This window comes from Ceratocystis lukuohia, assembly GCF_044167205.1.
Source record: "Ceratocystis lukuohia strain C4212 chromosome Unknown Supercontig6_pilon, whole genome shotgun sequence".
NCBI classification, from domain to species: Eukaryota; Fungi; Ascomycota; class Sordariomycetes; order Microascales; family Ceratocystidaceae; genus Ceratocystis; species Ceratocystis lukuohia.
The window spans coordinates 393,723-417,351 of NW_027263525.1; the positions used below are offsets into that span (position 1 = coordinate 393,723).

General features: G+C 49.3%; 5 protein-coding genes across 5 annotated transcripts; all 5 read right to left on the minus strand.

The window, feature by feature from the left end:
• Positions 1-1,963: 1,963 nt before the first annotated feature.
• HOO65_060113 (Protein kinase domain protein) lies at positions 1,964-2,965 on the minus strand (the record flags this gene model as incomplete). Its single annotated transcript, XM_071001058.1, has 1 exon — positions 1,964-2,965. One exon carries the CDS (start codon positions 2,963-2,965, stop codon positions 1,964-1,966), a length of 1,002 nt encoding a protein of 333 aa, XP_070857463.1.
• Positions 2,966-8,406: 5,441 nt separating this feature from the next.
• HOO65_060114 (Homeobox domain-containing protein) lies at positions 8,407-10,299 on the minus strand (the record flags this gene model as incomplete). Its single annotated transcript, XM_071003790.1, has 2 exons — positions 8,407-9,901; positions 9,989-10,299. The coding sequence occupies 2 exons, from the start codon at positions 10,297-10,299 to the stop codon at positions 8,407-8,409; spliced, it is 1,806 nt and encodes a 601-aa protein (XP_070857464.1).
• A 7,635-nt stretch (positions 10,300-17,934) lies between these two features.
• Positions 17,935-19,079, minus strand: HOO65_060115 (Alpha and gamma adaptin binding protein p34; the record flags this gene model as incomplete). The annotated part of the gene is made up of 3 exons (XM_071003959.1): positions 17,935-18,362; positions 18,453-18,929; positions 18,995-19,079. The coding sequence occupies 3 exons, from the start codon at positions 19,077-19,079 to the stop codon at positions 17,935-17,937; spliced, it is 990 nt and encodes a 329-aa protein (XP_070857465.1).
• Positions 19,080-19,627: 548 nt separating this feature from the next.
• On the minus strand, positions 19,628-21,043 carry HOO65_060116 (Alpha and gamma adaptin binding protein p34; the record flags this gene model as incomplete). Its single annotated transcript, XM_071001059.1, has 1 exon — positions 19,628-21,043. The coding sequence occupies one exon, from the start codon at positions 21,041-21,043 to the stop codon at positions 19,628-19,630; it is 1,416 nt and encodes a 471-aa protein (XP_070857466.1).
• Positions 21,044-21,485: 442 nt separating this feature from the next.
• On the minus strand, positions 21,486-23,120 carry HOO65_060117 (Alpha and gamma adaptin binding protein p34; the record flags this gene model as incomplete). Its single annotated transcript, XM_071001060.1, has 1 exon — positions 21,486-23,120. The coding sequence occupies one exon, from the start codon at positions 23,118-23,120 to the stop codon at positions 21,486-21,488; it is 1,635 nt and encodes a 544-aa protein (XP_070857467.1).
• Between the last annotated feature and the right edge of the window lie 509 nt (positions 23,121-23,629).

The window sequence follows — 23,629 nt, forward strand, 5'->3', positions numbered from 1 at the left end:
TTATTTTTTTTTCTCGGTAGCTGCGTTCTTTGCGTGCGGAGCAGTAACCGTTCGTCCTTCCACCGCTTTTAGGACGCCTGCTTAGCTCTTATCCTACAGCAGTTCCTTAATCAGACGAAAGCATGCTGAACTGGTAGGTCAAGAGACGCTCGCAACACTAGGGAAGGAACGAGACTAGGCTGAGGCAGGAAATAACGTCATATCAGCGAGTTTAACAAGGGTGAACATCGTACACTTATCGCTAGGATGAAGGAGCTTCTCTGTACGGCAACAGCAAGTTGCTTGCGTATACCATTTATTATGTCATTAAAGAACAAAAGCAGGATTGAAGCAAACACGCCTCTCTGTCCAGGCCCTACTTTACGAAATAAGGGCTAATAACCCCAGGTAGAATCTCGACCACGGGAAGTTTACATCTATGTCGGCCCAGATTTTGTCTAGGCTAAAGTTTGCTTGGAGAATCTCGTTTTTTGTTCTCTTGCAAACGCCTCTTCTGCTTCTGCTTCTACTGTTTTCCTGTCTTGGCTCTGCTCTTTTGCTTTTCTTTGGAGGAAGGCTCTTGGTTATGGGCTTATGGATCGTGTCTTGGGCTTTGCACGCACCGCCTTTTTGTTGTGAATCCTTGTTTTTGGGTTGGAAGGCAGCATGCACTGCGCTGTCGTGTTTTTGTTGGGCATGGTGCATGTTGATTGGGGCGCTGTTCTTATGCTTTGTGATGCATTGATTATGAGTGTGCTTAGTCGTTGCCGTTAATCCCGTAGATGTGTAGTGAGCATAGCTAAGCAGCCGTACTGACAGTATAACTTGGGCAACATGCTATGTATATGCTAATTACGTATGTCTACTCCAGCCTCGCACTAGCACGTGTGCTCGCAGTGCTGCAGCTACAGGTGCATATGTATATGCATGCGTGTCCATGTTGCCCGCCTAGGTCTCAGCGTACATTTTGCTCACTGATCAAGGGGTCGAGGCTTGAGCACAAAGCGCACTTACCAGGTATAAGGCGAACGGAAAGCTTTGGGCGGCTTTTTATTTTTTCGATTGCCCAGCGAAATATTGTGCACTCTATTGGACCGCGTTTCCGACGTCAGTCTTTACTTTACAGCCTGTAAAAGCCTTGCGGGAGGTACAATTTAGAGGGCAGACAAGCGAGTCAGGGCAGAGACCAAGCCAAGAAGAACGGCTATCGCTAAGTATGTACGCAGTTGCGGGGATATACCATGATATGATAACCCCACGTGATGCAGGTGGCGTCGATGAGGGGGAACACGAACAGGGGGTTGTTAAAACGGTTCTTGATTCTCCCAAGATACCAAGTTATTTTAACTACATTTGTATCCACATCCTCTTTTCTTCGATAAGCCAGACTCTTATCAGTTTACCCGAGGCTTATCCGAAACGACCGCGGAGGTTCTCTCGACATCCACCCCACTCTCCCGGAGTTCCAGAGAAGTGGGTTCCCGGGGCCATGATGCTCGTGGGTCTCGTACTCCGACTATTGACCTGAATTCGGGCATCTCCAAGTGGCTTCGCCAGCCCATCTGCAGCCATGCTAGCTACTAGAATATATCTGGCCTTAATCCGACCTGCCTGACTGACTGCATGATGTTGTATATCGTATATCAATGTGTTTGGTGGTTGTACCTGTAAGTTAAAGCCAATCAGAGCGCGTAAAATTTGATGCCCACATAGGCCTGATGCCCGTGTAACAAAATGGGATGCCCACGTAGTAATTGCCATCTTGAGCCCTTAACAGCGAAAAATCTGCAGATACAGTGAAATCAGATGGAGATGGAGACAGACGCTGTAGCAGACGCTTTAAATGCTGTAAATCCAAACAACACAGCAGACGAGGTGGCAGACAATGCAGAATCAGAGCCATGGAAGTGCCCGACCTTCAAAACACCTACTCAGCCAGTCACAAGCACGAAGCGTGAGCTGTTTGGATTTGAGAAAGTTGAGCCTATGATCCCTGCATGCCGTGGCAACATGATTCATTGACATTAGCTAGAGCTCCCTGATAGCCTCCCTCGTTGAAGGCCGCTATTATAGGGTTGTAAAGTTGGCCTGGATCTCCAATAGGTGTTCCAAGGCTCATCCTCCTGTCTTTGTCAAAAGGAAAAAGGATATTCCTAATTTCCAGGCAGAGCGGCTTCACGACATCCAGCGTCTCTGGAAATTCCTCCATAATATCTCCAAGACCATCCACAGTCATATCATTGAGCTTAGCATTTGCTATGTCTTTGGAACTCCCAAATCTCCATTTCCGAAGGATACTATACTTGGGCGGTTTCTGTTTACCAGCGAATCCATTACACCATGCTTGCCGTGCGCACATCCAAGTCAAGACATAGAAGAACGACTCGAGGTCGTGGCTGTAGGTGTGATCCGTCTTGCATAGTACCTCCACTGCCATACACCCCAACGTGCCGGCCCGGTTCTGCGCCCCGCTCGGCACACTTTCTCGTACTTCGGCCAAGTCAAGATCGACGAGCATGCCCTTGAAGCCATTGGCTGTTTCGGGGTTGGCGATAATGATCTTGCTCAGAGAGATGTTGCGGTGCAAGATCTTACCACTGACATAGAGAGACCGATGCGCTTTGATCGCATCCCGCTCAGATTCCAGCAATTCCTTGATGGTTGTAAACTCGCTGATGACACGGCCGGCTGGCGAAACGATAATGCAGGTGTAGACCCTGTTCTCCCACAGGTCCTCACCAGGTGTGTACAGACTCGGCTTCGTATTGCTAGACCGCCGCCTCTTTGACCCAGATGCATTGCCAGAAGTGCGGTCAGCTGAAGATTTGTGCCTGGTTGACATGCTCATGGTTGTTAGTGGATCGTCAAAGTGAACGTCCTCACCCCGAAAACAGTGGGCTGTGGAGAATCGGAGTCCCTCCCGCATCTCTGCAATAGTAGTGATCTGACGATGTGCCATAACCCTGGCCACGCCCTCGATACCCATCGCTTCCGCAAGTTTCAGTTGTTCGACCTCAAGCTTCCGCTCCGCTTATCCGATAGCCATAAAAATTTGGCAACGTGGCTGCCCCGCGTCTTGTAGCATGTCTTTGCGCGGGACACAACGGCTTTCTGTCGAATCATTAGCTTGTCCAGCCGGAGCCTTGTTTTTTCGCCACTTGCATCATCCAAGGTAATATAGCGATTCCCATCCTCTCGCTCTATGAACGTATCCAGACCCATCATATCATCATCCATTGTAGCATAGACAACAAGGGCACGCGCAAATTTGTCCGGCTCATCGTGGATGTCGAACGTACCCGAGCTGTACGCCTCTGACCGATCGGAGATCCAAAGTTCCATTTTGGAAGCACAAAAGAAATGGCGTGGACAAATCGGCGGGTCGGCTGGTCAGTGAAGACACCCCGAACATGGCACGTGAGCCGAAGGAAATCGGCCTTGAACCTGCTTGTGTCGTAGGACTTCTTCTGATCCCCCACAACAAGGACGTTCTTGTGCCAAAGCGTGTCACTCCCTTCTGCAGCTGGCCTCTGCAAGAAAAGGACCATCTGCCCTCTTCGGTTTTGGAACTCGTTGGCAGTCTTAGTGGTGTGGAGCCTGTATGGCGCGTAGTCCAAGAAGAGCTAATAGAAGGTCTGCGATATCTGTGCCCTGTGGATTGTCGATATCATCGCGTAATTTTTCTCGAAGATGGTCAAGCGTATTTTCGAGAGGGTGTTCTGAAATGATAAGGTCGTTGTCGTGCTGATGGTGTCAACCGTCGGAACTGGGGCACCTTCCGGAGGGGCTATCCGAGCCAGACCACGGCGGTTCATTATGGGTGTCTTTACAGGGCAGATCAAGGCTGGGCTTCATCAGCGAACACCTCGGCTAGCGTTAGGAGGCCTTCTAGGCTCTCGGTGCTCCAGCCTATCCGGCGCTCTAGCTATGGTGGCCGAAACCCCGCTGAAATTGCGTGGCGGGCAGATCCCCAGGGCGTGGCGGAATGGTGGCACTTCTACCGCATATTGAACCAGAGATCTGGAGGTTCAATGGATCCTTGGGGCGGCGATACAATCAAGACGCCAAGAGGCCACAGCTTTGACTCATAATCAAGCTTTGCGGCCGACATGCTGCCCCCCCACTAACTAGAAAGCCACTTGACCCAGCCTCTATTAGAATGATATTGAAACTGGCCACATGCGTGGCTCTTTGCCTTTGCTTCCATGAGTAGTAGGTGGTGGTGAGACTTACTGGCTCAAGCAGTCGTTTCCAACTCAGATATATGACAAGGATGCCTGCCACACCACTTAACCTTACACCCTTTTTCTGCCTCCTGCAGCTTGACCACAGCTCAGCTACAGCTCATTTTCCCGAGCCACGTCTCCCCCTCACTTTACCTCACACCTTCAGACGCTGCTAGACAACTACCTATTTTAACAGATGCGCGTGAACACATCGCACCTACGAGGAAACAGCAAGCGGTACTCGCTGCCAGAATTCTCGCAAATCTTCCTGTAGTATCGATATCTCACCAGACCGTGTGAAGGGCAGGATAAGCGATGAAAACATATCTTGCTATCTCAGAGAAAACTACTATGCTAGCTCGAGCATAACACTAGTAAGGATTCCCTCCCGCCAGGGCACCTTTTGGCTTTTAATGTGGTCTCACAGGAATACAAGGCCTGCGGTTGGCAATACCATTGTGTTCTAGCAGTACGTCGAGTCTGAGCTTCAAAGGCTCGCCGCAAAGTTTAGGCGAGTCTCAGAGCGTTTAAATGGCTCATAATTGCAGTGAATATAATGTAATCATGGATCTCCATGTGCTACACGGAAGTACTGTCCCCTGATGCACAAGGAAACGGTGGATAGATAAGATACTCTTATGCTATGGTCAGAAAGTGCGGGGGATTCAAGAACATCAAGCGCGGGTACAGGTATATGCTAACTTGAAGGTTACGCAGGAGAATAATCCTACCGCATTTTGTATGTTTCTAAATGCGCCGCCCTGAACATTTAGCCTGGCCTTCAGACTACCCTGGCAGTATCGATATAACGTCAAATCCATCAGGCCGCCAGCCGTGATCGTAGGCGATAATCCCCGTGCTTCTGCCTGTTCGCCAGCATTAAGCCTCTCCCGGAAACCCTCAATATCTCATACTGCAATGGAATGAGATCTATTCAAAGGCATGTGTCTAGCAAAGCCCAGCTCACTAGGTTAGAGATACAGCCGCGCCTGTAGCACACAAAGATGTGAGGCCATTGCGATTCAGCAACCTCAGCAACGGGGATTGGCGCGCCGAGAATTCTAGCTGGATCCATCATTCCAACGAGAGCAGGCTGTCTTGAGACTTGAAAACCAAAGCCGGCAGAAGCTTCTTCCCCTACCATCCCATACAGGCCACAGCTAGTAGTCTATGCGCTGCGTGAAGCCCTAGGAGCAGGAGACCGTGAGGGGTATTTGTGCTTACAGGGTTCTGTGCTATGACGAAGGCTGTGGAGGTATAGGCCATAATTAAATCGCTTTGGTAGATTCCTGTCCAGCCGTGAGGGCACCTCTGCTCAAAGACATTAGTACATCCTATCCAGGCTCGCGCCTCCGATTTGCCATGGAGCATCGTCTATAAGACCAGGTTGAAACGGGGAGTTCTCAGATGCGATCTTGCGCCGACTTGCTGACAAGATGGTGCTACCATTGTGGAGGCTGTACCGCTGAGACACCCCACTTAGCCATAGCTGTGGCCGGCCGTTTTCGACCTCTGCCCGGCCCTGCCCGAACTCACCTGCGGCCAATGGCCTTCACATCAGGGCGTATCTGTGCTTTACAATTCCGAAGTTCACGGCATCTCGTGCAATCACCACATGTTTGGACATCTGCTAGGCGTGTGCATTTCACCATGTCGTTAAAGAACGGATGCATGATTACAATAAGCACAGCTGCCCAGACTCCGTGGTTAATATCTCTAAACATGGTAGAATCCAGGCGACAGGAATTTGGTGTCTGCGTCTGTCCAGATTTCAGCTTGGCTAAAGCTTGCATTATTTTTTTTGTTTTGTTTTTTGCGTTTCCCCAGGTGTCCGTGTTTTAGCTTCTTCCACTGTCTTGTAGCCCTGCTCTTTCGTTTCCTTTAGAGGAAAGCTCTTAGTCGTGGGCTTATGTATAGCGCCTTAGCCTTTGCATGCACCGCCTTTTTGTTGTGAATCCTCGGTTTTAGATTGGAGGGCAGTACTGCACGCTGCGTTCCCGTAGACACTGTTCTTATGCTTTGTGATGCATTGCTTACCTGTTCTTGGCCGCTGCTGTCTGTGATTGTTGCCGCTAAGACATCTTGATAGTGTAGCTCGGACAACATACTGTTCGTATGACTCGATTACTCACCTATTCTCTCCCTCCTTACACTCGCACGCCCGGTCGCAGCTGCGGCTACAGCCACATATGGTATATGCATTATATCTACGTTGCCCAAGTCTCAGCGTGCATTTCGCCCATTAAACAAGATTTTGAGGCTTAAACACGGTCTCGACAGATATGGTACCAAGGCTTTGTGTTTGGTTGATGACTTGGCTAAAAAAAAAAAAAAAAACAAAGGCAAAAAAAATCGGGTGCGTGTTACTGTGTTTCTGACGTCAGTTTGTACAGCTTTCACAAGACCTGCTCTGCTGTATCAGTACAATTTAAAGGGCAGGCACGAGAGTTTGGCTAGCGCCCAGGCGAGGAAAAACGGCTATCGCTAGACACTTTTCTACACGTAGTTGCAGGGATGTGCCATAAGATGGTGGCCCCACGTGATACAGATGGAGAGCTCGAACAGGGAAAGAGCTCGAAGCTCAAGCGAGCAAGAGGAATGGCAAACAACAATTGACAGGAAGAAGGAAAAAGAAAAGAAAAAAAAAAAAAAAAAAAAGAGGCAAGGAGCTAACTAATACAGAGTACAGACCTAGGCCTAGGGAGAAAGGTAAAACCAGCAACAACCCCAACAGGTGAATACAAAGAGAGAATGACAAAGATGCAAAAAAGACCTGCAATTGGTCGATTTAGGAGCGCTAACACGGTTTTATAAGTTGCCCTAACGTTCACAAAGTCATGTTGCTGCCAAACGCTAGATCTAATCTTTCACATGCTTTATTTATACATGCATATATATAAAAAGCCGAAAAAACATTTCTTCTTGTCTGTATTTTGCCACTTCTAGCTTTTGTTATTGCTGGGCGCAAGCATACGCATGATGCCATGCCCCAGCCCAGAGCTGTCAGTCAGTGCAACAACTCCTGGGCAAGTGCGTTTAGATTTCGAGGGTCGAGGGTGCCCTGTAGCTTTTAATCTAAAACGACTGTAAAAAAAACACTAGTCTAAGAGGTTATCAGCTTTCAGCAGACCTCGGCGGAGCACCGTGGTCTTGTTCTCAAATAGCTAATATCTAGAAAAGAACCCCTTCAACACACTCTAATAGAATTGCCCTCACCATCAGCTCTCGAACTGACTATCTGCAATACTCTATAATTCCCCCTCCCCTCCCCTTACATTTCTTCTCGCTCCGTCTCAGCTTCCTCGCCAGCCTCGAAATCGAATCTCTACTGGCCCTTTACTTTCTCTACCAAACCTCTTGATTTGCTTGTGCCTTCGAGACTTTGATGCTGCGTTTCAGGGGCAGGTCCTTTACAGCATCACCTAGACGAAAGCCATGTAAGTACATGTCGTACATATTGTATATTTCTACTACGGGAGGCTAGCCCATAGTCTTTACACAAAACTTAAACTTGCTGTAAACAAAATAAAATTTCAAAGGCCCAGATATTGCTCAGCCCGAGATGAGGCATGGGAAATAAGAAAATAACTACCAAAAAAAACAGGAAACACAGTAATAGAGAGAGTAGATGAGCATCAGGAAAGAAGAAAAGAAAAAAAGTAAACACAGTAGAAGAAGAAATCAAGGACAGGGAAAAGAGCAGAAACATAGAAGAAGCAAACAAAAGTAAAATCATATCCACAGCTGCGCCTAACTGATATAGTTGTTGAACCTTCAACGCCTTCAAAATGATGAAAGCAAATTATCATCATCATTGATTTTATAGCAGGCAAAGCAGCAAGCAAGCCATAAAAAGTGAGAACCAAGAAACAAAGAGTAAAAAGAAACCAAGCAGAAAGCCACCACCACTAAATTGACTGGCTGACTCTAGCAAAAACAATCACGATGCAAAGGAAGAATGAAAACCTGCACCGCCTACATTAACAAAGAGGCCCGTTTTGAGAAGCACGGTTGGTCTGAGCGAGAGAGGCGGTAGCATGAGAAAGAAAGAAGGAAAAAAGGAGAAAAAGAAAAAAAGAAGAGGGAAAAAGGCGGAGAAAATTCACAAAAAAGACATGGAAAACCAAGAATATATGTACGTCCCCAAACAAGCCCCATGTTTAAACCACCGCCCCCGCCCTTACACAGCCACGCCCGGCTGTTACTGAACCTGAGCCATTTGAGATCTCACTTCAGGGGACAGGCTATGGGGGTTCTGATCTGAGCCGTCATAAGCAACGAGGTGGTTCATGTCAATATCAGTTGCTGAGGGCTCGACAAATGAGGCTGGCGAGTGAGTGTGGATAGGAAGGTTCATGGTTTGTTTCGGGTACATATCCCCAAGCCCATTCCCATCATCTGAGATGGCACACGAAGAGTCGGGGCCTGTCCCTGGGTAAACCTCAGCTGACGTTGGACGCATCATACCAATGGGAGGGGATTGCTCGGCAATCGCTGAGTCGGTGACAGGGCTCGTAGAAAACGGCAGGGGCGAGATAACAGGTGCCATTGTTGTCGAGTTTGCCATGGGTGAAAGGAAAGAGCCACTATACGGCGTGCTCACCGGTAGTGGCGTAGGCTCTCCAGTGGGGGGAGCAAAGTAGTTGGGGCTAGAAAAATCAGCAGGCGAGGCTGCAGTCGCGGACATGGGGTACTGGCGCATGTCTAGGCCAAAGCCAGCCTGTGTGTCGATACGGAGACCGGAGCCCATATTCGCCGGTTGCTGGGGTACAGGAGCATACAGATTAGGACTCTGTTGAGACGCAGCCTCGCCCGGTTGTTGAATATAGAACGAAGGCATGGGCTGTTGGAACATGGAAAAGTCTACGGCCATGGGCACCGAGCGACTGCGCTGTCTCTTGTGACCAGGCCCAGCACGCATGTTTGGTTGCATGTTGCTGATCCCCCAGGTTTCCTGGAACATGCCCACATGAGGCGGAGCCATGAAGTTGGGTTGGGATGAAGGACGGGGGATGGGAGACACAGGAGCCGAGACGGCCAGGTTGTTATGATCAAACATGTGCTGATGGGCATGACGGTTGATAAAGGACTCCAGGGAGATGAGCTTAGCCAGCTGTCCACTCAAGACCTTGGCATTACCGGCGAGGCGATGAACCAAGCACTGTGAGGCCTGCTTGTCTTCAGTGAAGTCAAGACAGTTGACAAAGCCCTGGGTAATGGCAGTCTGGTCCATGAAGAAAAATGGAGGGCTAGTCAGATCAATAACGATGCCGCTGGGTTTTGTCGGGTCGTCGTCGTTATTCTCGAGGTGGATATTCTTAATGTAGGAAAAGGGGTACTCGATTTTGTAGCCGGCCTGATCATTGTTAATGTAGTATGTCATGGTACATTTGTCAGGAGAGTAGAAGACGATCAAGTCCATGGTGTTCTGGCCAACACGAGTCCACTTTCCAATACTCAGGGCACGACAGGTAAAGTGCTGGATGAGAACCTTACTCTGGGCAGCCTGATCGCCATGCATAAACATATTGTTGCCGTACGGGTAGAGGCCGGAGCGACCCAGAAAGCTGCCGCCGATTCCTTTGCCAGTTTCCATGGCCTGGATAGCCAGATACTGGCGCATGGACTCGGGGATAGACTCCATATCCTCGCCATTCTCCAAGCTTTTCTTCGCAAGCTGCTTAATCTTGGCTCGTCTATAATAGGCGCGCGTTGTTAGCAAATAGAACGGACGTATCTAACGGGGGGGAGGGATGCGTATTATTATAGGACGTAGTGCGTACTTGTTCTGAAACCAAATCTGAACCGACCTTTCGGTCATGTTAATCTCGTCAGCTATCCGGTCGCGAACAGCAGCAGTGGGAGTGGGGTTTTTGTTGAACTCCATTTCCAGTGTTGACAGCTGATCGGGGGTGGCACGCTGACGCTTGTGGTTTTTCTGTTGCTGGGTCAGGGTGCTTTTCCGCGGGGGGCGCTTAGAAGCAGAGTTGGGGCCTGACTGCGAGAAGTTCTGTGTGGAGCCGCCAGGAGTAGAGGGACTAGGCGAGTCCATCATGGAGGGAGGGCCCATCATGGGAGCCGAAGTAGATTCCATTGCAGTAGCCATAATACAATTGCAATCAGAAAAGGAAAGAGCCAATACTATGCACGTGACGTAGTGCGTTTATGGTTTCCAGAAGCCAGATAAACTCTTCGTTGTCGGGTTAAGAGGGTGAGGCTATTAAAAATAGCTCGTCAAGAGGGAGCAATGGAAGACTTTTTAGGCCAGGGAGCTCGATCTACAAGTTGAGACGGGAATGAAGACTGGCTGTACAAGTAAGCTAGCGGGGTCGCTTGCATATAGAGAGAGACAAGCAGATGAGGACGGAGGTGTGTGTAGTAGTAGTGAATCAGTCAGTGTTTGAGGGGGATATCGTGAAACCGGAAAACAAAGGCATCCAAGTATCTGCGGGTGAAAAGAAAGAGTCGTGAAAAAGAGCGACAGATCGCGAGACCAGATCGGAGATGTCGAAGGGAGGGGGGAGAAGAGAAGAGCAAGAATTACGGCGAATTAAAGGGCTGTGTTAAAGGGAGCCAGTCTGTCGTAGCGGAGGGGTCGATGACGGTCCCTGAAAGTGAGTGTCTGCAAGTTTGCCAATGAGCGAGAGAGTGTAGAGAGCGTGTGGGTGTAGTAAATACAGTGGGTTGGGTTGGACCAAAAGAGCGGCAATTTGAGAGGCAACAAGGCCAAAAGAGTGAAAGAGACAGACAAGCGACAAGCTGAAAGAGGTCTGAGTGCGTGTGTGTGTGTGTGTGTGTGTGTGTATGAGCCGATCTCGGGTGAAAGGTTCCCCTCAATTCGAGAGGCGGGTCTACGGTTGATAGATTTATGAGAAATATTTCAGTCGGAATCGAGTCGTAAGAGTGCAGAAAGCGTGGAAGCAGATCCAAGTAATAATAAAATAGTAATAGAAAAGAAGGCCAGCAAAGAAAGTGTGTGAAAGAAAGTGGTATGGGACCTCGAATGAATGAAAGGAAACCCAAGGACTGGCGATGAAGAGAGTGACTTTGAAGCAAGAGAAAGAAGAAGAAAAAAAATTAGAGAAAAAAAAAAAAAAGAAAGAAAATAGCGAAAAGCTGGAAAGAAAGAAAGAACGACAACACAAGGACGGGATATGGCGATGATACGACAAAGACGGGCAGAGAAGAAGAGAAGAGGAAAAAGGAGGAGGGGAAGTGGAAGAGAAAGAAAGGGAAGAAAAGAAAAGAAAAGAAAAAGAACAAGCGGGAAAAAGTCAGAGAGAGCGGGCCAGGGACTGGGGACTTGGGGGGGAGGGATATAAGGAAAGAAGGAAGCTATGGGAGGGAATAGGGGAACAAAGGAACAAGAGGAAGGCAGAGAAGAAAAAAAAAATGTGGAGGAAGGAACTGCAACTTGTAACTGCAAAAAATGCAACTTGCAACAACTTGTTACTCGCCAGTTAGGTAGCTACGCTACTGCGCCTATGTCTACACCTACGCCTATGTGTCTGGGCTGGGGGTCGGACTTCTTTTCTGTCTTCAACTTCCAACTAGCACGACGACTAGAAGCCGCGTACCTGGCCTTGGCCCTGCTTCTTCCAGTCCCTGGCCTAGTCTTGTGCCTGGCTGGCCCTGTCGTCTTTTTTCTGTTCCTGGCACCGTCCTACTCCTACTTAGACACAGACCAAGAAGGAACAGAACAGAAGAAAAGAAGGAACAGGGGAAGAACAGGGCAGGTGCGCGCCGGGCAGTCAGTGGGCGGGTGTGTACTGGCGTACCTACCGGGTTGTTGTGGGCAGGTGGTAGTGGCGGGCGTTTGTGCTTTCCCTGCCCAGGATTTTTCTTTTTTGGGATGCTTGGCTGCACTCTACATGGCCAGGCTGGATATCCGTCGATGTATCTTTCCCATCCATTAAGGGAAAGACCCAGCCAGCCTGCCTCGACCTCAGAAGCCAGCCAATGGAGTGGAAGAGACAAGCAGAAGGGGGGGAATAAAGATAAAAAGTAAAAAGAAAAAAAAAAGAATAATAATAAAAACAAAAAGATGGACGAAAAGTAGACGATAAGATATTAAGAGAAGAATTATAATAATAAAAAGGCAAAGCCTTGAATAAAAATATAAAGTATAGGCAAGAGGAAGCCAGCAGGAATCAAAGGATAAGAGAGGAGCCAGTCTGGATCTGGAACAGTCAGGAACCAGAAGGAAGGAAGCAACTACGAAAAAAAAAAAAAAGCTGTCAGGCGGAGAGACGCAGGAGAAAGAGCAACAACCAAAGAAGGGCACCAGGCCGGCGTAACAGTCACCGTTCAGCGGCTTTTTTTTTTCCCTACCCTCCTCTCTTTCTGCATCAACCCACGCAGACGAGCGCTGATCTTGGTTCATACTTAGTTTTGACCTGTTTCTTTCTTTTCTTGACCCCCTCCCCTCCCTCTCGCTCTTGCTCGTTCTTGCTCCTGTTCTCGTTCGCTCTTTCCCGTTGTCTCTTAAAGTCCTGGCTGTCTTGCTCAGGGGGGATGGGCCATGCTATCTATCAACCGGGGCCTACCATATAGTCAAGGCGGTGTGGATTAAGAAACAAAAAGCAGAAGCCCATCCACACCAAAAACGCAAATCCACCTTTGTTCCCCCCTCCCCTCCTCCTCCTCCTCCTCCTGCTCTTCCTCCTCCTCCCCCCTTCCTCCCACGCTCTGCTCGCGGACCTGCTCTGCTTAGCTGGCTTGTGGATGGTCACTGCCACCACCGCCCGCACCTGCCTTTGCGGTGGTTGTACTAGCTTGTCCCGCCTATACTTCAGTGCGCCACAATGCCGCTCCTATCCCCTGGACCGCCTGTGTGCTCTCCCATGCTTTTCTGTTCCCTCCTATCCTATGCCATCTGTACTTTGAATCTTATCTAAGTCCGCTCGTGCTTTCCTTTTGCCCCTGCACTTGCCTTGTCTTTGTCAATGCATGGATTTGCACTGAGCATCCGTTGCTAAAACCGCCCCGAAAGCAGCAACGCACACAGTTTGCGGCGCAGGCTTTAGCTCTTTCTTCCTACATTCAACTGCTGCTGTTGGGTGCTATGCATAACTCTGCAGGTAAGCACGCCCTCGCCAGCCAAAGACTCAGGGCCGCCTCTGCCCGCTGGGGCTCAAATCCATACAGTCGGCTTTGCAGCCCAGGCTTGACTGGCTCCGCTATGCCGCCGCGCTTCACTTCGCCCATCTTCTTTTTTTTTTTTCTTGCGTTCCCCAACAGGGGCAGGTCAGGAACCAAAGTTGTTGGGCAAGGGTTTCCGCGCCTGGTCAGAAGATAGGAAAAGCCCTTGTTACTCCCAGCTCGGATTGGCCCGGGATTTGGGCTCATTCTGCAAGCCGGGTGGCAGAAAGGACAACGGACAGGGCATTCCCAACCCTTTCTATAGTCTACGGGATCTGGATGATCTGCACAAATTCCAGAGTTCAGCCAACCCCAGCGGCCAGAGTCTGGCGAGTCATCCAGGCTTGTCTACAGCTGAAGAAGACGCATGATAGGACGACCAAGGGCTTCTGCGTACATCCATAATAGCGCGTTCCAACGCCCTATAGCACGCATTTTCTACATGTGTGTTTGTACATGATAGTCTTGGGCGTTATTATGGCTATGTGATTTCCGATGAAAAAGCCTGGCTCTAGTGGCGCGGTTGTTCCGGATGCCGTGGGCTTCCTGTCCTTTATGGGGTTAGCAAGGGGAAAAGACGAGATCAGGGGCAGGGCCCTTCTCAGAACTCGAATTTATCCAAAGGTTGAGACAGCAGATCTCAGACTCTGACGCTTTGCTAGTAGCTACGTACGTCGTTGAATGTTGACGTACAGGTACTGTGTACTGTAGCGCATGTACCTCTAGTCCTCGCTAAGGTGGTCTGAGCCTTTTTCTTTTTTTTTTTTTTTACTTTTCTTTTACTTTTCCTCTTTTGCTCAAGCAAACAGACCAAGACCCTTCTCTGTATCTCCATCGCTGGCAAGTTCAGGGGGGAGAGAAGCAAGAAAGAAAAGGCGGCAATAAGGAGACAGAGCCAAGACCAGGACAGCTTGAGAGGGGTCTGTTTCAGAAGTCAACCCAATGCTAAAGTGGCTCCCTCGTCAAGGCTGCAGGCGTCCAGGAATGGCTTGGCTTCAACAGTGCCTGCATTAACTCTTCCTAGTCTCCCTGAGTTAACCCCAAAGCGAGCAAGCGGTAAGGGTCTTATTGGGAACATTGAGAAACCATGTTGGGGCTAAGCTGGAGAGGCTAGCTGCTAGCTTGTTGCTGCGTGTAGCTGGACAAACCCTACTGTTGTTTGGCTCTGTCTCAGACAATGAGTCGCAGGGATATCCCTTGGTGGTTCTTCTTCTGCTTCTGTTGTTTCAGAGACAGGGTCTGCTCGTTTGCAGGATATGTGTTTTTGTCTGGAGTACTGTTGCTGTGAATATCATATGTGCACATTATATATGTCATATTTAGTGCACATATGTGGATGCATTGATGGTATATGCACGGAGTCAACAGGCACAACTATCCTTTGGGCACCTATAACAGGTACTTTCACACATGCACCTTCTCTTTCTGTGGTTTGCATGTCGCGCTTACTATCTTGACATAGGTGAGCTGCCCTCCCTTTCCTCCTTGGGAGATCCAAGAAAGGGGCGGCAGGGGGATGATGAACAATGTGCTGGTTGGCTCTGTTTACTGCTCTTGCCTTCTCGCTTTCTTGTCCCTACTCGGCCTAGTCCCATCTATCTTCCTCCGTGTTAGCAGGCCCGCCCTGCCTTCTTTCATGATCTATGACTCCAAAGTTGCCTAGTTCCAGGCTCTTAGCCATTCCGGGCTACGTCAACAAGTTTCTCTCCGACACCTCGCTACGAGAAACGGCTCATCGGAGCTAACAAGGGAAAAGGAAAAAAAAAAAAGCCCAAACTGAAGGAACAAGAACGTCGAGGCGTGAGGTAGAAGAATACTAGGGTGAGGAGAAAGAGAGAGTCTAGCGCCGTTCTCTTCCTAGTGCGTGCTGCTTCTCGCGATTTTTTGTCACTTGAAGGAGCATGGGAGGCTAATAGGACAGCAACAGGGCAAAGATAGACAGGTTATGGAGAAGTAAGCATAGAGCGTACAAGGCAGTATTGTTTGCATCCTGCCTCTGCTCTTACTCATGCACTTGTGTAAGCCGTGAGATTATGTGCTCTCGTCTATTGGCCTCTCTGTCCTCTAATCCTCTAACACCACCCTTACTTTCTTCTGCCCTTCCTAATGCCTTGTTGCTTTTCTCTTTCTGCCCCATTGATGTCATGAGATGTTGACCCCCCCCCCCCATGCAGGGGTATGTTTTGTGTTCCTGGATTTACTAGTGCCCCTTGATTTTCACCGGTGAGAGCGATTTCAGGGATCCCAGTCTCTTTCTCTCACTCGCTCACTCTCTCTTTTGACTTTGGCTTTTTTTTCTCTTCTCTCCTTTTTTTCTGTGGTCTGGCTTGTTTCTTGTCTCTTGCTCTAGTTGGCCTGCATTTCGATTCGTCTGATTCCTTGTCAGTGTTCGTGTGGACTCCTGCTGCTTGTCTCTGCGTTTTTTTTTCCCGGCCGAATAAACGATTTGATCCCCAAGTCGGATCCAGACCTAGGCCAAAGGCCCAGCAATCATGTGGGGTGGGAGCAGAGGAGCAGAAGGGGGTTGTGCTGCTTTGTTTTACTCTGCTTTACAGCTTGGCCTCTTCTTTCCTCCCTTTGCCAGCCCGTGCTTCTAGCACATGTGTACATCCGTTGTCTGTGTCTCTTTCTGTCTGTGCCTACATCTGGGCTTGTGCCTGCGCCTTCTGTCTGGTTATTCTGGTTATTCTGGTTGTCTTGTTATCTTGGTGTCTGTGTCTGTGTACATGCATAAATCTATGCATTTGGCGAAGCACATGCAGACACGTACCTGCTTCATGTTGGCGCTGTTTCGCGTATCGCAGCTTCCCATTCTTTCCCATTATGTCCATTATGTCCATTATGTATGCATTGCATTGCTGTGACGTTGTGATGTGACATGTTATGTCCATATGCCTTCACTGTTTACACTGCCCACATGCACTTTCACGTTCGCGCGTGTAGGGGGGGGGGGGGTACATCAGACTAGTGGGCGCCCCCATTGGCTGTTCCACTGACTGCTGCCCGCTTCTCTTCGCATGTCGGCTAGACGGTGGAGAGAGTCTAAAGAGGCTCTAGATGTGGTCCTCTATCGCGTATATTTTTAGCCAGCCAAGGCAAAACTCGGACCGAGAACTCTACCCCCTAAAGATTCCTGTGATGTATCTTGAGCGTCCGACGGTTCACCAGCAGCGCGCCTCCCAAAAATAGACCATGCTTGGATGGCCGTTGTAGCACTACATAAGTTTGGATCTTGTATCTTGTATATTGTTTTCTATCTCGTTTTACGGTCTCAAGTTCTCCAGTGATGAGATGTTTGGCTTTTGCCGAAGCTCAGAAAAGGGGGGGCAAGACCAAGAGAGAGGAGAGGGGTGGAGGGCAGGGTAATGGAAAGGCCCGGACTAAGTCAAGCCAAGTCCAGCTTGGAAGGAAGAGGACGAGACATAGAGAGACACGCAAAGAGAGACAAAAAGAAACACGTGCAAAAAAAAAAAGTGTGTGAAAATAGTTTGGTTGCAAAGTTTCCATTCAGCGTGTTGCGTTGCACTTGGATGTGGAGCGTTACAGTGAAGGCACAGGCTCAGCCTCAGGGGTATGAATGGATTCTTTGGTTTTCTTTTCTTTGTCGGGCTTGCTCCGATCAAACAAGGGAAAGGAAGAGCAAAAAAGCCCGTGGATGCATGCGGTGCTGGGAGTTCAGAAACAGATGCTCTATAACATAGCATTGAGCATGTAAGTGCTGCAGTACAGCATGTAGCCAACCCTATGACACCCCAAACCCTAAATCTAGAGGCCATCTCTCTTGCCGTTTTATTTATTCTTATTTTTATTCTCTAAATTTTCGTCACTGCTATTTTTCTTCCCGCCTGGCCTCGGCGTCTTTCCCGATATCGACCTCTTTCCCCGTTCTCTGTGCTTCCTTCGTGAGCGTTAATGGCTAGTGCAGAGTCTTGGCAAGAACCCTTTTTGATTCTCTTCATCCCATGTATTTCTGTTCTTCGACTCTTGCTTTCAACGTATTTTTCAAACATTGGCTTTTCCCATACAAAATTACCATTACCAAAAATTTCGGGTGGCTCTATGCTTCCTTTTCCTCGCTGCTCCTTCCCCCTTTTGTACCTTCAGGACGAAAGCCTGTACATATGTTACACCGGCCCCAAATGTAAACCTCCTCGTACGGATGTGGCCAACACTGCTCTAGCCCGTCTTGGGTTCTGGGGTATGCTGCTGGCTATATTGGCGGGGGGCTCTACTATATGTGCTTGGCTCTCACTATGGTCCTGTTTCTAGCTACACGTAGACAACATAGATAATTTGAAGGAAAAAAAAAAAAAAAAAAAAAAAAGCCACTCGGGAAGGGAGAGGCTGGCTGTCCGGCAAAGCGACCGACAAACAGGCCAAGTCTAGGGTCCGAAAGCAAGGGGAATCCAAAGAAACAAAACCTGTTTTGCAGGCGGGAACACATACACAAAGGAAGGGACGGAGGGGGAGGAGGCAGAGAGAAAGGGAAAGGGAGAGAGGGAGAATGTGAGAGGAAGGGAGGGAGATGCGAAAAAAAAAGAGGAAGAAATATTGGGCTCAGAGTAGGACAAACTGTCATATTTCCTATTCACAGTTCCTTCATCACTTCCAGTACCGCCTTTTTAGCCATCTTTTTGCGCTGTGCCTCTGGCAAACCCTCGCCCATCTCGCGGGTGGCCTTGAGCTTCATCATGAGCTTTTCGATCTTCTCGACGTCGTCGGGGCCGGACTCAAATGGATCCGGGTTTTCTACTGTCGGGCCTTCCTTGGTCTCTCCATCCGCATCTGCTTTCTCCGTGGCGGCTGCTGCTGACTCGCGTGCAGATATCTCGCCCCAGATGGCCTGTCGCAGCCCCTCGAAATCACTGGGGTCGCCCATTGCGAAGTCAAGATTATCCGGGTCAAGATCAAACTGGTCCTCATCAGAGTCGGCACCATCTTGGCCGGGATCTTCGGAGCCAGAAGCCCAATTGTTAGCCTGTAGAGCCTCTAGGACTCGCGCAATGCCCATTGTCTCTATGAGTGACGAGAAAAGGAAAAAAAAACAAATGATTAGTTGGTGCATGTGATGCAATGCCAGGCGTATCTGTACAGGAAGAAACTCACCCCCAAACTCGTTGCGACCTTGGCCTTTATCTCCGCCCCGCACAGACACGAACTCCAATCCAAGCTCAGCGCAGCAGTCCTCCCAGTCGTCTGCGAATGTGCTGTCTTCGCCTGCGCCAATTGCCAGGGCAACTCCGTCCCACTCCCAGCCTCCCAGACCGTCTTTAACTACGCGGCCGATCTCTCGCAGCAAATCCCCGGATGTGGGCTTGGCTATGGTCGTGCCCGATTCCACTGCCTGGCCTGCCGTATCCCGTGGGGAGACACTCGAGGAGAAGACCACTACTAGCGCCCCGAGAACCTCTAGGACTTCTTTAGCCTCGTCGGACAGGAATGTCTCGCTCCATTCGTGCGGCGATGAAACTAGATCCAGCCATATGGGCACATCAGCTGAATAGTAGGCTGTGGTGAGGGGCAGCTGGTGTGATGTGCCGGCCAGTGAGTCTTCGACAGGCTCCGGTGAAGAGCCGGTCAACTCTGCGATGCTGCAAGTTAGCTAGTCTATGGTGCGCCACTTGCATTTGAATAGCTGGGAAATGTACCGGTGATGATACGACTGAGATGATGGCCCTCAGTGTCTAGAGACACGGCAAGAATACGGCGGGGGTTTTGTACGTCTTGCGTCATATTCGAGGGGGAGAGGGTGTTATGCGAGTAAGTATACGTGTGATGGTGGTATAGTAGTAGTCGTACAAAAGGACGCTTTTTGGTGTCTTCCAGTGTGTCAAGGATGAAAAGGCCTGTTGGATAGTTGTCAGCTAGTCGGCTTTGCGTGATTGTTTGCCTTAGAGGTTGCTTTGGAGGTTTGAAGGCTTTTAGGGTCTAGACTTGCGATTTGAGGAAGGAGGAAGCGCAAAAAGGGTGGGGCTGCTGAAAGAAACGTTCCTTCCCTGGCGCGATGCAGGCGGGTGGATACAGTACAGTGTACAGTATACTTACTACTAGCACAATACGCCGAATACAATGCATATACACTATGCAATGAATGGCAGCGATAAACCTGTGACACAAAGGACATTGTTTATATTGCGTGATATTGACATGAACTCGAGGGCTTGTAAAAAAAAAGAGCAATTAAAATGGACTGGAAGTATGGCAGAATACGAACAGAATATGCGACTTCGTGTACACGTCCCCAAGCAAGCCGCCCCTCCTCGCCGCTCCCTTCTACTCCCTTAGCAGTGCCGACCCCATCCCGTATGCCGCTGCATTGCTGAGGCCGCATAAAACGCCGACTCCATGCGCCCCTGCATGTCTCTGTATGCCTCTGCTCCCTGGCCGCGACTATGTGAATCGCGTGCTGAGACGGCATCCCCAACATGTAGGTTTCCCCTGCGTTTCCGCATTGCTGCCTCTTGGATCCCATGCTGCCAGAAATCGAGGATCTGGTCTTCCGACATAGACACAAAGCGACGTTCGCCCGTAGCCTCGTCCCGCCGCGAGAACCACCAGTTAACAGAGACAACGTTGAATTTGCGCGTGCGCAGGAATAGGTACGGCCACACAAGAACAACCAACAGCGTTAAAATGACTGCCCAGCGAAGCCATTTCATCAGGCGCCACTCGTTGATATAGCACGACGAGAAGACTGTCATGCGTGCGTGGTCAACGGGGAAAGTAATTGAGACATCGCCCATGTAGCCTGTCGTGCGGATTAAATTAGTTACTCGCCCACGCACATAACTCTCGTCGAAACCTAGAACCCGCTTCTCTACTTCGAATGATCGAACCAGCCCGCTCGAGCAGTAGCGATGGCACCATTCTGTCAGGGACGGTTTCTCCTCTCCACCAAGAGCTAGTCCGCTATTCTCAAGCGTATCTAGACTATCGCTGTTGTCGCTGCCAAGGGAAACCCCCGAAGCAGCTTCGGGTCGCAAGATGGCCGCACTTTCACTCTCCTCGTCGGCAATCGTCAAATCTCGTCTACGACCTTTCCAGAGCCCCCGACGCCGACGCCATAGTTTCTTGACGCCGCGAAACGGGTGGGCCCTGCTGCGGAAGATACCACCCCGGTAGGCCTTTTCGTGGTTCTCTACTGTATGTAATTCGGCCCACGATGCCTTCGAAAGCATATCGCAGAACAAAAACGCCGTCAGGTCGATCTGGAAGTCGAAATCCTCCACCGTCTCCTGTTGATCGCGTGAGCGAGATCGACCATCGCTGTCGCGGTGCATATGCATGCGTGTCTCGGTGTGTTGACCGCTGATGCGAAGCTGCATCTGGATAGGCTCGCGGGCAACGTGACGTATCCATGCCTCGAGGAAGGCCGGATCCGAGTCGAGTTGTGGGTCGAGGTAGCAGTCAGATGAGAACCATTTGAGGTGCTTAGCCAGCGGTCGTGCGAATGGCGGGTTGGCTGGCACGAGTAGATTGTTCTCGGGCTGTGGGTGGTGGGCGTTGATGATTTCAGCGTATTGTGGTGGAGACTCAGTCGGTGCGGGGCCGGAGCCGGACATAGCAGGCTGCGAGAAGATAGCATCGTCAAAGGCCGGGGGAGGCTCAGAGGGCCCGCCTACAGGGCTATCGGAATGAGACTGTGAGAGCGTGCCATCAGTAACGGGGCTGCCCTTGTGCTTGTCATCAGAGCCCATATTTAGGACACTTAGGGGGAAGAAAAAAAGAAAAAAAAAAAAAAAAAAAAAAAAAAGGTAGATAACACTACGAGGGGGCAGCAAATGAGGCAAACAAGAAGAAAACGATGATGAACTTTTAATTGCAGCAAAGAGAAGTGTCAAGACGTCAAGGCAACCAAATTACCTGCAGGGCTAAAAATAGAGATGCAGGCAGCAGCCAGCCCAGCACCTAGGCAGTCACCAAGCAGGCCTTTGAGGCTTAGCAAATAGAAGGGTTAAGCAACAGTCGGGAAAGGAAATAGGGTTAAGGCATAGATGACCAACGCCCCGTTTCACGATGTTTGTATTTATCTATCATCTACAGCCAAGCAGAACTTGATTAAACTAAGAAAGCTCATCCGTAAGTTTATACCATTTTCGTCCTGAACCCCGAAATGCTGTCTAAAACGCATCTCCGAAGTTAAAAAACGAATCCCCCACCCCCTTCTTCATACTCTCCATAATCTTCATAATTTCCATAATCTTCATACTCTCCATAATCCTCAAAATCATGGTGTTCTTCACTTTCTTCAAGCTCTGCATCTCCGTCGTCTGTAGACCCGAAAATTTGGTGACCTACCATAGCGAATCCGCCCAGCGTACCCCATCTTGAATCCATATGAGGACCATTGATTTTAGTAATCACCATCAGGTTTGCAAGATTCCTGAAGCAAGTTGGTTTTTGTCCGTGTAACATGTCAATCTGAAATGAGCTTTTGGAATTTTCAATCTCTCTTTTCATCAACAAATCTGAATCAAGTGGATAGATTTGTGGTCTGAAACCGATGAATTGGCTCGCGGTTGATTTTCTCCAGTTCAGTGACAGATACTCGAAAGACATCTCGAGTTTGTTGTTGGCCAATCCGGGGCTATTGGTTCCGTGCTCAGACTCAGTCTCGTAAATGCCCTCGCGTTGATGTATGCGTTCATACATGTTTGCTAAGTCTTTAAACATCTCGCACCATGGATTTTTGGACTTGTTTAAATGCAATACTGGATCAGGAATGTTGTCAATATCCACCTCCTCTGAGATCAGACCCACACGGAACAGTCGGAACGTGTGCAGCTGCGATAAGAAAGCTTCGATAACTTTGCTGAGCACACCGGCATCGACGATCATCTTGCCTAGTTCTAGGTGACGCAGATTAGAGAGGTCAAGCGGTACTCGTGGTAGCTCTAGTGGTCTTAGCGTTATGTCATTTTTAACCTCTCCTTCATCTAGAATGGCATCTTGCACGATTGAGAGCTGTGCGCCTTGCTCAAGCAGCTCCTGACCATGGCGGAAATCAGAAACCAGCGAGTTCAATATTATCTCGGCATCGATGTCGGTAGAGCTGCGCTCACTATTTATGCGCAATAGACGTAGGTTTGGCGTCTCGGAAAGCAGGTAGCTGAGCGGTGATGGCATCATAACGTCAACTAGGCTTGTGTTACGTAGAGCGAGTTTTAGAGACGTGAGTGAACGGAGCACGGGTCCCATGGCTATGCGTGTGTACTTGAGAAGACGGATTGCCCTTGGGTCAATCCCGCCGCCTCTAGTGCCATTATATTCAATCTCAACAGACGTGATAGGATGGTTTATGTTGGCAGCAGCAACGATAGGACTCTGGAAGCAGACATATTGCGCCATTTCGGACGACCCTGATGAGACAACAATGATAAACTTGTGGAGATTGGGGAGTACCCGAATTGCGTCTTGCAGCATGAGAATATGAGAGCCAGATGCGATAACTGGTAACATCGAATCATTCTGGCTAGCTTCAAAGTAGAATGCTCTATCATTGTACTGGAAACGCATAGCCTTGATATAACCTGCCACTTTCTCGCATCGTGAGATTTTAATCAGTGCCCTCAGGCTGGGCAACGACATGGAAACATTGAGTGTAGAGAAGTGCTGTTCATAGAACTGCGGTGCTAGCTTGGTGTTGAGTGCTTTATTGCAGAGCCTTAGACTGCCAAGGTCCCCTGTTTGTAGCGGCTTCAAAATCTCTGTGAGGATCTCCAGCGGGAGTCGCTCAGTCAGGTAGTAGACAAAGAGATTGTCACTGGCCGACATGATGGTGGCAGCGAATGCTATGGTCGAGACACGGATGACAAGACGAGGGTTAGAGTGGAAAGGAGGAGAGAGGAGAAGGTGGAGGCGGAGAACCGGACAAGAGAGGAGAGGTCGAAGGAGCCGAGGTTTGAAAGACGGATGACAGGATTTGGTTATGAATTAGAGAACCATGGCCGGCTTTTGTATTAGATTAAGTATTGAAGAGTTTGGGATCGTCTTGCGATTCGGTAAATTCAATGTGGGGGATGCAATTTTATGCCAGGTAACCACGCTTGTTGCCTGGAAAGTTCCCACTACCTAATAAAGCCTTGCTGTGATGGGTTAGAGCTATAGACTAGGGTTGGCCGGGGGTGGGGTTTAGGTGACATGATTACTACTGTCGCCACTATAAGAAAGACAGCATATTCAGGCTCAGAGATTAATGTCTACAAGTCAAAAAGAAAACCCCCCCCCCCCCCAAAAATAAAGGAAAAAGAATCCAAAACAATGTCCCAAACCTTATCCACATC